Genomic DNA, 12462 nt, shown 5'->3' with positions numbered 1-12462 from the left:
GAATTCCCCTGGGAAGCCGTCTGGCCCTGGGCTTTTGTTTGTTTGGAGATTTTTAATGACTGTTTCAGTCTCCTTACTGGTTATGGGTCTGTTCAGGATTTCTATTTCTTCCTGGTTCAGTTGTGGTAGTTTATATGTTTCTAGGAATGCATCCATTTCTTCCAGATTGTCAAATTTGTTGGTGTAGAGTTGCTCATAGTATGTTCTTATAATAGTTTGTATTTCTTTGGTGTTAGTTGTGATCTCTCCTCTTTCATTCATGATTTTATTTATTTGGGTCCTTTCTCTTTTCTTTTTGATAAGTCTGGCCAGGACTTTGTCAATCTTATTAATTCTTTCAAAGAACCAGCTCCTAGTTTTGTTGATTTGCTCTATTGTTTTTTTGGTTTCTATTTCATTGATTTCTGCTCTGATCTTTATAATTTCTCTTCTCCTGCTGGGCTTAGGGTTTCTTTGTTGTTCTTTCTCCAGCTCCTTTAGGTGTAGGGTTAGGTTGTGTACCTGAGACCTTTCTTGTTTCTTGAGAAAGGCTTGTACCGCTATATATTTTCCTCTCAGGCCTGCTTTTGTTGTGTCCCACAGATTTTGAACCGTTGTGTTTTCATTATCATTTGTTTCCATGATTTTTTTCAATTCTTCTTTAATTTCCCGGTTGACCCATTCATTCTTTAGAAGGATGTTGTTTAGTCTCCATGTATTTGGGTTCTTTCCAAACTTCCTTTTGTGGTTGAGTTCTAGCTGCAGAGCATTGTGGTCTGAAAATATGCAGGGAATGATCCCAATCTTTTGATACTGGTTGAGTTCTGATTTAGGACTGAGGATGTGATCTATTCTGGAGAATGTTCCATGTGCATTAGAGAAGAATGTGTATTCTGTTGATTTGGGATGAAATGTTCTAAATATATCTATGATGTCCATCTGGTCCAGTGTGTCGTTTAAGGCCTTTATTTCCTTGTTGATCTTTTGCTTGGATGATCTGTCCATTTCAGTGAGGGGAGTGTTAAAGTCCCCTACTATTATTGTATTATTGTTGATGTGTTTCTTTGATTTTGTTATTAATTGGTTTATATAGTTGGCTGCTCCCACATTGGGGGCATAGATATTTAAAATTGTTAGATCTTCTTGTTGGACAGACCCTGTGAGTATGATATAGTGTCCTTCTTCATCTCTTATCATAGTCTTTGGCTTAAAATCTAATTGATCTGATATAAGGATTGCCACTCCTGCTTTCTTCTGATGTCCATTAGCATGGTAAATTCTTTCCACCCCTCACTTTAAATATGGGGGTGTCTTCAGGCTTAAAATGAGTTTCTTGGAGGCAACATATAGATGGGTTTTGTTTTTTTATCCATTCTGATACCCTGTGTCTTTTGATTGGGGCATTTAGCCCATTAACATTCAGGGTAACTATTGAGAGATATGAATTTAGTGCCATTGTATTGCCTGTAAGGTGACTGTTACTGTATATTGCCTCTGTTCCTTACTGATCTACCACTTGTAGGCTCTCTCTTTGCTTAGAGGACCCCTTTCAGTATTTCCTGTAGAGCTGGTTTGGTGTTTGCAAATTCTTTCAGTTTTTGTTTGTCCTGGAAGCTTTTAATCTCTCCTTCTATTTTCAGTGATAACCTAGCTGGATATAGTATTCTTGGCTGCATGTTTTTCTCGTTCAGTGCTCTGAAAATATCATGCCAGCTCTTTCTGACCTGCCAGGTCTCTGTGGGTAAGTCAGCTGCCAATCTAATATTTTTACCAGTGTATGTTACAGAGTTCTTTTCCCAGGCTGCTTTCAGGATTTTCTCTTTGTCACTAAGTCTTGTAAATTTTACTATTAGGTGACGGGGTGTGGGCCTATTCTTACTGATTTTGAGGGGCGTTCTCTGAACCTCCTGAATTTTGATGCTCGTTCCCTTTGCCATATTGGGAAATTCTCCCCAATAATTCTCTCCAGTATACCTTCTGCTCCCCTCTCTCTTTCTTCTTCTTCTGGAATCCCAATTATTCTAATGTTGTTTCGTCTTATGGTGTCACTTATCTCTCGAATTCTCCCCTCGTGGTCCAGTAGCTGTCTGTCCCTCTTTTGCTCAGCTTCTTTATTCTCTGTCATTTGGTCTTCTATATCGCTAATTCTTTCTTCTGCCTCATTTATCCTAGCAGTGAGAGCCTCCATTTTTTATTGCACCTCATTAATAGCTTTTTTGTTTTCAACTTGGTTAGATTTTAGTTCTTTTATTTCTCCAGAAAGGGCTTTTATATCTCCCGAGAGGGTTTCTCTAATATCTTCCATGCCTTTTTCGAGCCCGGCTAGAACCTTGAGAATTGTCATTCTGAACTCTAGATCTGACATATTACCAATGTCCGTATTGATTAGGTCCCTAGCCTTCGGTACTGCCTATTGTTCTTTTTTTTTGTGGTGAATTTTTCCGCCTTGTCATTTTGTCCAGATAAGAGTATATGAAGGAGCAAGTAAAATACTAAAAGGGTGGCAACAACCCCAGGAAAATATGCTTTAACCAAATCAGAAGAGATCCCAAATCGTGAGGGGGGAGAAAGGGGATAAAAGGAGGTTCAAAAAGAAAGAAAGAAAAAAAAGATAAAAAAAGAAAAGAAAAGAATTTAAAAAAAGAAAACGAATAAAGAAAAATATAAAAAATAAAAAATATATATATTAGATAAACTAGTTAAAAAACGTTAAAAAAGAAAAGAGTAAAAGTTAAAAAAAATTTTAGCAGAAGAAGAGGAAAAAAATGAAAAAGAAAAAAATTAAATTAACTGCAAGACTAAGAAAAATAACAGGCAGAAAGTCACGAGTTCCGTGCTGTGCTTTCTCCTCCTTTGGAATTCTGCTGCTCTCCTTGGTATTGAAACTGCACTCCTTGGTAGGTAAACTTGGTCTTGGCTGGATTTCTTGTTGATCTTCTGGGGGAGGGGCCTGTTGTAGTGATTCTCAAGTGTCTTTGCCCCAGGAGGAATTGCACCGCCCTTACCAGGGTCTTGGCTGAGTGATCCGCTCGGCTTTGCTTTCAGGAGCTTTTGTTCCCTGAGCGCTTTCCATAGAGTTCCGGAGGACGGGAATACAAATGGCGGCCTCCTGGTCTCCGGCCTGGAGGAGCCGAGAGTCCGGGGCTCTGCTCCCCAGTGCGCCCTCAGAGAACAGCGCCCAGTTACTCCCGTCTGCCTGACCTCCGGCCGCGCTCCGAGCTCACCGAGCCTGCGGCCAGTTCAAGGTAACCCCGAGCTGCGAGCTTACTGTCGGCTCTGTCTCTGCAGCCGGCTTTTCCATTCCAATATCCGCAAGCTCTGCGACACTCAGACACCCCCGATCCTTCTGTGACCCTGCGGGACCTGAGGTCACGCCGACCCCGCGTGGGCTTCGCCCTGGTTTAGCCTCTGGAGCGATGTCCCTCAGCGGAGCAGACTTTTAAAAGTCCTGATTTTGTGCTCCGTTGCTCTGCCGCTTGCCGGGAGCCGGCCCCTCCCCCCGGGGTCTATCTTCCCGTCGCTTTGGATTCACTTCTCTGCCAGTCCTACCTTTCAGAACGTGGTTGTTTTTCTGTTTCTAGAATTGCTGTTGTTCTTCTCTTCGATCTGCCGATGGATTTGCAGGTGTTTGCAATCTTTAGATAAGCTCTCTAGCTGATCTCCTGCTAGCTGAAGTAGTCTCAGCCTGCTACTTCTCTGCCATCTTGACTCCTCCCCACCATTCAAGTCCACTTTTACCTCTGAATCCACCCTGGGAGTTTTGCCACAGATTTACTGTCTGCACTGAGGCTATCTCCTGGTCTGAGAGGGGCAAGTCCTACCTTCTTTCACTAGGTAGTGGGAGGTGAGGGGATGCACCTCAAATGACCTTTCTAATGTCAAGAAAGCTAGGTCTTCCTCTTTCTTTTCCCAGGGACCCCTAACACTTTCTGCTTCCACCAGTAATTACGGCAGACAAGATTCTCTCTTTGTGAGAGAGGCTGGCTGAGATAATTCACAAATTTCTATGATTCGAAAGAATCACTTGAACTGCTGCAGTAGCACCATTTGTAAAATCAGGTGGAGATCTCGTGGGATCTGACCCCACAGATCCCACCACGCAAACAGCCATGTCCTCACCGGCGGGCTTGGGGAAGAGAACGCTGCCCTTGCCCGTGTACTCTTGACTGGCTGCACAGCTTTCCACAAAGTTGCTACACAGTCTTGGATGTGCTCAGCTACTAGTGTGATGGGACATGTGTGTCTCTGCGGCTTCTCGATCCTAGCGGGAGGGAGCAGACATCTTGGGCATACAGGTTCTCTCCTTTGATGGTTTTAGTAGGCTAAATTTCCAGGTTTAGTCAGGGTATGCCAAATATCAGTGTTGCTATACTTCAGCTCCTCCTCCCAGTGGGGAAGTTTTTAGGAAGAGGGTCATAAGAGTCAGGGTTTGCCCTGGAAATGAAGCCCCACTGGTGTAGCTATGGATTTGCAGTGTCCTATTCCCTCCAAGTATTGTGTCCACTAACCTTCCTGATGCCTTTGGCTCTTCTCTCTAAATCTTGTTTTGTTTTAAAGATTTTATTTATTTATTAGAGAGCGAGCGAGAGAGAGAGAATGAGTGGGTGGAGGGGCAGAAGGAGAGGGAGAAGCAGACTCCTCAATGAGCAGGAAGCCCAATGTGGGGCTTTATCTTGGGACTCTGGGAGCTGGCATTTTAAGGATAGCCAGGGGAGTGTTCTGTGGGCTAAGAACCCTTTGGCATGTGAATTATCCACCCTTTATTTTGTAAGGTTGGAGTTTCACGTTCTTTCCCTGGCTCTCTTAAAGGACTACAGAGATCTGTCTCACTGGGTGGTCTCAGCCTCTCTGTGCCGGCTCCTTGGCACTGGGTGGGTCCGCCAGGCTCAGGACAGAGTTACATAGATGATTCTCAAGGTTTTTAAATGTTTCTTTGGAGAGGGACGCCTGGGTGGCTCAGTTGGTTGGACGACTGCCTTCGGCTCAGGGCGTGATCCTGGAGTCCCGGGATCGAGTCCCACATCAGGCTCCCAGCTCCATGGGGAGTCTGCTTTGCTCTCTGACCTTCTCCTCGCTCATGCTTTCTCTCACTGTCTCTCTCAAATAAAAAAAAAAAAAAAAAAAGTTTCTTTGGAGAAAACTGCACCTGCTCTTGGCCTTTCTTTGCAGAAGCCTGCTGCGTTCCCTGTTCGGGGGAAGAGATTCTTGCGACTTTCTCTTTGGACCCTCTGACTCTCTCAGAGATTGATTATTTTGAAGTTCTAAGAGTCCAACGTGGAGATTAGTTGCTTCTAGATTGACACAACTTTAAATGTAATTAATTGTTCTCTGAGTCCCGAATGCAGATCTTTTTTTTTTTTTCCCCCTCTTTCCCCAAAGTAGTTCATTGTCTTAATTATGTTAATGGGAGAAAAGGCAGCCCTTATTGATGGCTCGATAAATTCTCCAGTAGGAATCCCAGCCATTTGGATGCTGTCGGTCTGCACAGCTGGGCCATCACTCACATCTCCATTGCAGGCAGATAGCCCAATTAGCACCCGCCACTTCTTGGCTCTGTATCTCCTAGTGTCCACTGCCCAAGGAACAGATGATGAAGTGACTTATTTGCAAAGGCACGCGCGCACACACACACACAAGACAGGAAGATCGTATGAGAGATAGAAATCTGCTTTAGAGAAAATCATCTTATCATGCTTAAAATGTTCAGGGTGCTGTTTTTTTTGTGTGTGTTTTTTTTAAGATTTTATTTATTTATTTGACAGACAAGCAGGCAGAGAGGCAGGCAGAGAGAGAGAGAGAGGATGAAGCAGGCTCCCTGCTGAGCAGAGAGCCCGATGCGGGGCCTGATCCCAGAGATCACAACCTGAGCCTAAGGCCACCCAGGCGCCCCAGCGTGCTGGTTTTGAAAGTACCAGAAACACCAACCCGACAGACCGACAAGGGATGAAAGAAGAGATTGTCCTTCCGCTGCCAATCCATCCTCCTCCGTCTCTCTGGGTAGTCTACCTTTTCCAGCTCTGACAAGGCAGTTGACAAGGCAATGACAGTATCATTTTCAAGTGTAGAATATATATCCAAGGGGGTTGGCCTTGCTGGTGGCTGTGAGACCACGTTCCCTGGGTCTGCCATCTGGGAGGGCTGGCTTTGGAAATTGGTAAGTTCTCAGCTATCACCTGAGCTGAAGGCAGCCACTTAACTGACTGAGCCCTCCAGAAGTCCCCCCACTAAAAAAAAAAAAAAAAAAAGAAGTCCCCCCACTGTCGTGATGCTCTCTACTACAACAAGCATTGTGGATGCCAGGGTGGAGATGTTTGGGGTGTGGTGAAGATCTGAAGGAGGGAGTTGCTGGTTTAGTCTTGGAAGCAGGAGCCATCAGAAAAAGCTTCACAGAAGAAGATACCCTTGAGAGGAATAGCTGGTCATCATTTGGACAAGGCAGGAGGAGGCTGAAAAAAGGAAAACGGGATTTGAGTGTGTGTGTGTGTGTGTGTGTGTGTGTGTGTAGGGAGGGGTATGTAAGGGGAGGGCTGGAGGTGGAAAGTGAGGGATAATGTCCCACTAGAGGGAGGTGGGAGGGGGCAGGCTGGACTTCATTTATCTCTTGTAGAGATTCTAGAGAGATAGGCCTGGCTGTGGTGTGGAGAAGAAATCAAGGCAGGTCTGACAGGAGGGAGGCCAGTTGGGAAGCCATAGCCGCACTTTTCCAGATGGGGGCGCTGTGCTTGTCTTTCTTCATTGCTGATGGTCTCCCTCCCCGTGGTAATCAGTAATTTTTGGACAGGTGGATTGCCTAGTCATTCCAGGAGGAGTAGAATAGGCCAGAAGGTGGGGTTCATGGGTCCCTCTTTCCTGTGGACCACTTCTTGCTTCCCACTTATTTATTTATTTTTTAAGATTTGTTAATTTATTTTAGAGCATGGGCACATGCTCTTGGAGGAGGAGAGGAACAGAGGCAGAGGGAGAAACAAAGTCCCCACTGAGTGCAGAGCCCAGTGAGGGGGCTCGATTCCAGGACCCTGAGATCATGACCTGAGCAGAAATCAAGAGTTGGCCGCATAACCGACTGAGCCACTCAGGAACCCCCTGCCCCTGACTAATTAATCAGTGACAGTAGGTGAGGTGGCCCAGCTGTCCCAGTTGTTCTGTCCAGTGAACTCTTACCTCCCTAGTCCACTGAGGGAAAGAAAATGCTGCCATTGGCCAGAAGAAGATACTTGTGCCATATCAGGGGTAATGGGAAGAATTTGGGTGGCAGTTGGGAACCCCAAGGTTCCTGTGTGGTGCCTTCCCTTACCTCTCCTTGTCTCTGTCCCCTCACCTGTGAAACTGGAGCATTGGACTCCATCACCCTGAGGGTCCCTTTCTGTTCTGGTGCTCAGTGATTTGGGGTGCCAGGTGGAGTTCTTTTTCCTTGTTGTTTTGTTTTAATCCTTCAGCTTCTGAGTTCAGAAATACTAGTGGGGGGAACCATCTTGTGTTCTTGCCCTTTTCAAAGGTCAGTACTGCGAGGGTAATAATGGTAGCCAGTTCTTTCCTCGTAATTTCATTCTCGAGTACACACTTGACAATTGTCCTCGTCCAGAGCTGGGATTGTTGCTGGAGAAGCCCCAGTCTGCAGAGGCAGAGAGGGATGCAAGCCAAGGCCATGGAGCCCCCTTCATGGGAATTGAGTCCCTCAGGGCTGACCACCCTCCTTGGAATTCTGCCCTTTCCCTCCCGGGTTCCCTCATGATCACAGGGTCCTGCCGGGGAAGGGAGAGGACAGGAAATGGGGTGGTTTGGGGAGACCTGGAGATGGAGACATTTGTGTCTTCTTTTCCATTTTAGATGGAAGTGTTTAGATTGGAGGTGTTTGTTCCCAAGGCTTGTTAAATCCAAAGTCCCTGTGCAGCCTGTCCGTCCACTTACCAGAAGGTTCTGTATTAAGGGCCAGCCCACTTCTTTGTAACCTCTGCTTATTTCTTCTGGCCCAGCCCTGCTGAGCAGGCTTCATGCACAGCCCCTCTCCTCTGTGGCAGCGCTCTGGACCTTTGCTGGCTTGCTAACTGGCCTTCCCTCCCAGAGACCTGGTCAGGGGCTCTTCCTCACTCCTGCTCTGCTCTGCTCATGTCGGGATTTGTATGCTACTCTTCTAACAGAGCTCTCCAAATAGACCCTCTCAGTGGTGGTGGTGGTCGACCTGGACCCTCTCTTGATGCGGCACCCGCAAACCCCCAGTGTCCGTGTTTGTGGGGACACACTGAGCACCCCCCTTGCTTGTGTCTGATGTCAGAAAGGAAAGTACAAAGTCCTTCCGAGCTCTTCTCTTCACATCTCTAAGTAACGAGGAGTAAAAGAGGGTTTTGTGCGAGGACAGAGAGTGGTAGAGCGGGAGGCAGACACCGCCATTTGAGTCCCGGCTGAGCGGAGAGCCGCTCTGAACTTTCTCGACCGCGAAACCAGGTTGGCTTTATGCCACCCCTGCAGCCACATCAACTACCTTGTTTTCTTAGACGTAGTTTCCCCTGATATGTCGTTTGTCTAGGAGTCCAAAGAAACCATGCTCTGGCTGAAGCCACGTTGGGTTTGCTAGGTAGAGGTTGCAGCCTCCTGTGTAATCACGGCGTCTCCTGTTTCTGTCTCCTTGCCAACACAGGTGGTGCTTCCCACGTTCATCCTGGAGAAGCGATCCCTGCTGGAGATGTACGCAGACTTTATGGCCCATCCGGACCTGCTGCTGGCCATCACCGCCGGGGCCACACCAGAGGAGAGAGTCATTTGCTTCGTGGAATATTATCTCACGGCCTTCCATGAGGGCCGCAAGGGGGCCCTGGCCAAGAAGCCCTACAACCCCATCATCGGTGAGACGTTTCACTGCTCCTGGGAGGTTCCCAAAGACAGGGTCAAGCCAAAGAGGACTTCCCCCCATTCTCCTGCTGGCCATGAACAGCTGACAGCTGAGGACCCTTCCAAAAGCTACAAACTCAGGTTTGTGGCCGAGCAGGTGTCCCATCATCCCCCCATCTCCTGCTTCTACTGTGAGTGCAAGGAAAAGAGACTGTGCGTCAACACTCATGTATGGACCAAAAGCAAGTTCATGGGCATGTCCGTGGGGGTCTCCATGATAGGGGAAGGTAAGCCATGTCATACGTTTGGTGGAACTTGGCTCTTACACGGTGATGTTTGCACAGCTGATAGATGATGGATGCCTGTGTGTGAAGTTCTTTGTTTTTATTTTGTTTTGGCATTGGGGGGGGTGGCTCAGTGGTAAAGAGGGACAGATTTTGTTATTTTGGGTTGAGGCCCTGGTAATTTCTCAGTGGGGCCCAGGTTGTAGGCGAGGTGGGATACACCTAGGTCATTGACACCTATACTTGTTATGAGTCCCACCTTATGTACTATTTTTATTTTCAGCTTTGCATGAATTTTTTTTTAAAGATTTTATTTATTAGACAGAGAGAGACACAGTGAGAGAGGGAACACAAGCAGGGGGAGTGGGAGAGGGAGAAGCAGGCCTCCCGCTGAGCAGGGAGCCCCATGCAGGTCTTGATCCCAGGATCATGACCTGAGCTGAAGGCAGACGCTTAACGACTGAACCACCCAGATTTCCCTCAGCTTTGCATGAATGTTGAGAATTGGCTCCAAATCTGTGAAGACACATTTTTGTTCATTCTCTCCGGTGTTCTGGCTCACAGGAAGAATAACAATGCTGCCTATTCCGAATCTCCTGGTAAACATTCCCAAGGCAAATATCTGGTTTCTGCTAGAGATTTCTGAAGCAAGAACAATGTAATCACACCCTGTGTGACTCTTGCATTCCTATTTTAGCAAATAGCTGTGAATGAAGTTTATTCATTGTTGGAAGAAACCTGTAAGAGTCTTTGTCACACTGAGGTGTCTCTGTTCGTGGTTCTCCAACTTCTCTGAGTCACAGATTCCTTTGAGGTTTTGAGACTATGGATTCTCTTCTCGGGGAAAGGAAAAAACCCAATGCAAAATTGAGTCTTCAGTTTCAGGGAGTACACAACTCCTTGGAAGTCCACGACTCCTTGGAAGTCCTTCTGAAAGCCCATGAGATGAGAACACCTCTCGTTCCCTGAGGGCATTTTTATTGAGTACCTACTAGATGCCAGACATTGTGTTAGGAGAAAAGGATTCTTGTAGAAACAAAATAGAACCCCCCCGCAATCTCTGTCCTCATTCAACTTCCATTCTACTTCTGTTTTCCTGGTAAATAAAATTATGTAGGTTGTGTGGGAAGGTGTGAGGTCCTGTGCAGAAAAATAAGCAGGGGAGGGACCGGGGAGCAGTGGGGCTGGGGCAGGGGAGCCTCAAGATGGGATGCGCTGGTGGCTGGGAAGGCCTTTGATTTTGAAACAAAAATCTGGGTGCAGGAGATTCCGATCTCATCCTGTTTTGTTTTGTTCCTTATGCTAAGTCTCCCACATAATGAATTACTTGGGGGTGAAATGTGGGTTTGGGGGAGGAGGTGGGGTGCAGAGCCCATTCACACCTTCAGGTCCACTCACCGCCCAAGTGCGTCGACGGCACCTTCTCGAGAGACCTGTTTCAAGTGTGTTGACTGCCTTCGCTCTAATGGGGTGGTTCAGATAGCTTACCCGTGCGTTTGTGAAACGAAAAGTGCCGTTTTTGGTGGCAGGCACACCGCAGGGACTGGGACAAGACGGAGGGCCCTGCCCTCAGCTGACGACCGAGGCGTGAGTCACAGAAAACAAGGCCCCTGCAGGAAACGCGCCGTGTGACCGGCGCTGACGAGACGAAGCAGGACGGGGTGATAGGGAGTGGGGCGCCCAGCAAGGGGGTGCTGCCTCTGTTCCTAGGACAGAACTCCACAAGAAGGTAGCCTTTTTTTTTTTTCTTTCTTTCTTTCTTTTTTTTTTTTTAATTTTATTTGACAAAGTGAGAGAGAGCCCAAGCAGGGAGAGAAGGAAGAGGGAGAGGCAAGCTTCCCGCCCAGCAGGGAGCCTGATTCCGAGCTGGATCCCAGGACCCTGTGGGATATGACTTGAGCTGAAGGCAGACACTTAATGACTGAGCCCCCCAGGTTCCCCCAGAAGGCAGCCTTTGAGCAAACGCTTGCCGGGGGTGAGAGAGGAGCCGTGTGGACACTGGAGGAAGGCTGCTCCTGGCCAAGAGAGCAGGAGGCTCGCGGGACCTGGGCAAGCATGTGAGACAGGCTGTTCTGGGAACTTCGTGGTGGCTGCGATGGCGGGAGGAGAGGGGACAGGTCAGAGAGGAAGGCCACGGGAGGCTAGCTCGGGGGTCTGCAAGGACTCGGGCTTTTTCCCTGAGTGAGTCTGTGGACAGTGGAACCCATCCCCAGGGCTGCTGGAACTGATGAGGGGGAAGCAGGGAGGGCCCAGGGGCACAGCTGGAGGGAGACAGACAAGTCCTTTCTTTTCTCTTCCTCCCTCCCCTGCCCCACACATACTTTCAGTCATTAGCCAGGGTAAGGTGCTCAATGAATAAAAGATCTTCTGATAAAGGTAAATGCACTTTCAGGTACACAGGGAATTTATTCCAGTGCCTTTCTGGGGATTCCCCTGCGCTCAGAGACAGTGCCTGCTGCCCCGTGCCAGGGCAAGGCAAAGTCACAAATTCGTAAAGGAGAGCACCGGGCAGGTACCTCCCAGCCTCAGGGCCCCTGAGTCAGGATTCTTGACATTGGACCGAGATCTGGAGATTTTCCATAAAGGTGAAGATTTGCAAATCTAGGGATTTAGGGATTTCTTCAGTCCGTGAAACTCCGTCTCTCCCCAGCTGTCCACCTCAGGAGTGGACTCTGGTGAGGAGGCTGTGTACAGACCTGTTACCTATCCTGTTGTCTTGCTAGCTTGGCCCTTCCGGCACATTCTGGGCCTCTCTCCCCTCTTCCCTGGGTGCTCTGTTACCCTGCTCTGTCCTGGACTGGGGCTCCTTCCTTCACCTCGCAGCCTTTATGACCAACATCCATCTCCTTTGGAACTTTACTTGAGAAAGGTGGGTCCTCTTACCCCCGGTGTGTCCCCCGCTTCCCACCCTGAGGTGAGCCAGCACCTTCACTTTCTCTTATTGTTGGTGGTTGTTGAGTGAGAGTGGCTCAGAGTGGGGGTGTCTGATGTCTCAGGGTGTTTGCTCCCCTGTTTCCAACAGGCGGCAGATGGGGCCTGGGGCCTTGGATTCACTTGGCACAGCCCTGGGCACGCTGGGCAAAGCTCTTAATGCAGTGGGAGGGAGATCAGCTAACACCCTCTCCTGAGACCCTCACTGGAGCCATCCCTCAAGTAGAATTAGAATCTGTTGCTCCCAATTCTACTTGTTTGAGAATTCTACTCAACTTCTCAGCAGAGGTGAATCAGGGAAGAAAATTCTTGAGAGACACTCTGGAAGGGTCCTCCATGGACATAGCCCTTTCTGGCCACCCAGTGCACTCCTGATGTGGATGGACCTGGGAGGGGTCAGGGGACCTACCCCTGGCTCATTCTTATGAGGCCTTAAATTTCC

At 48.1% G+C, this 12462-nt stretch overlaps 1 protein-coding gene across 4 annotated transcripts in view; it reads left to right on the top strand.

The window, feature by feature from the left end:
• Positions 1-12462, top strand: part of OSBPL10 (oxysterol binding protein like 10) — a 309890-nt gene that overhangs the window by 277039 nt on the left and 20389 nt on the right. For all 4 annotated transcript variants that reach the window (XM_044252621.1, XM_044252620.1, XM_044252619.1 and 1 more), the window contains one exon: positions 8615-9092. In XM_044252621.1, the coding sequence (XP_044108556.1) occupies positions 8615-9092 (478 nt within the window). The remainder of the gene's footprint in view (positions 1-8614; positions 9093-12462) is intronic.

The sequence above is a fragment of the Neovison vison genome, chromosome 6 (assembly GCF_020171115.1).
Source record: "Neovison vison isolate M4711 chromosome 6, ASM_NN_V1, whole genome shotgun sequence".
Lineage (NCBI taxonomy): Eukaryota > Metazoa > Chordata > Mammalia > Carnivora > Mustelidae > Neogale > Neogale vison.
This window is presented reverse-complemented; position numbering and strand designations above follow the sequence as displayed.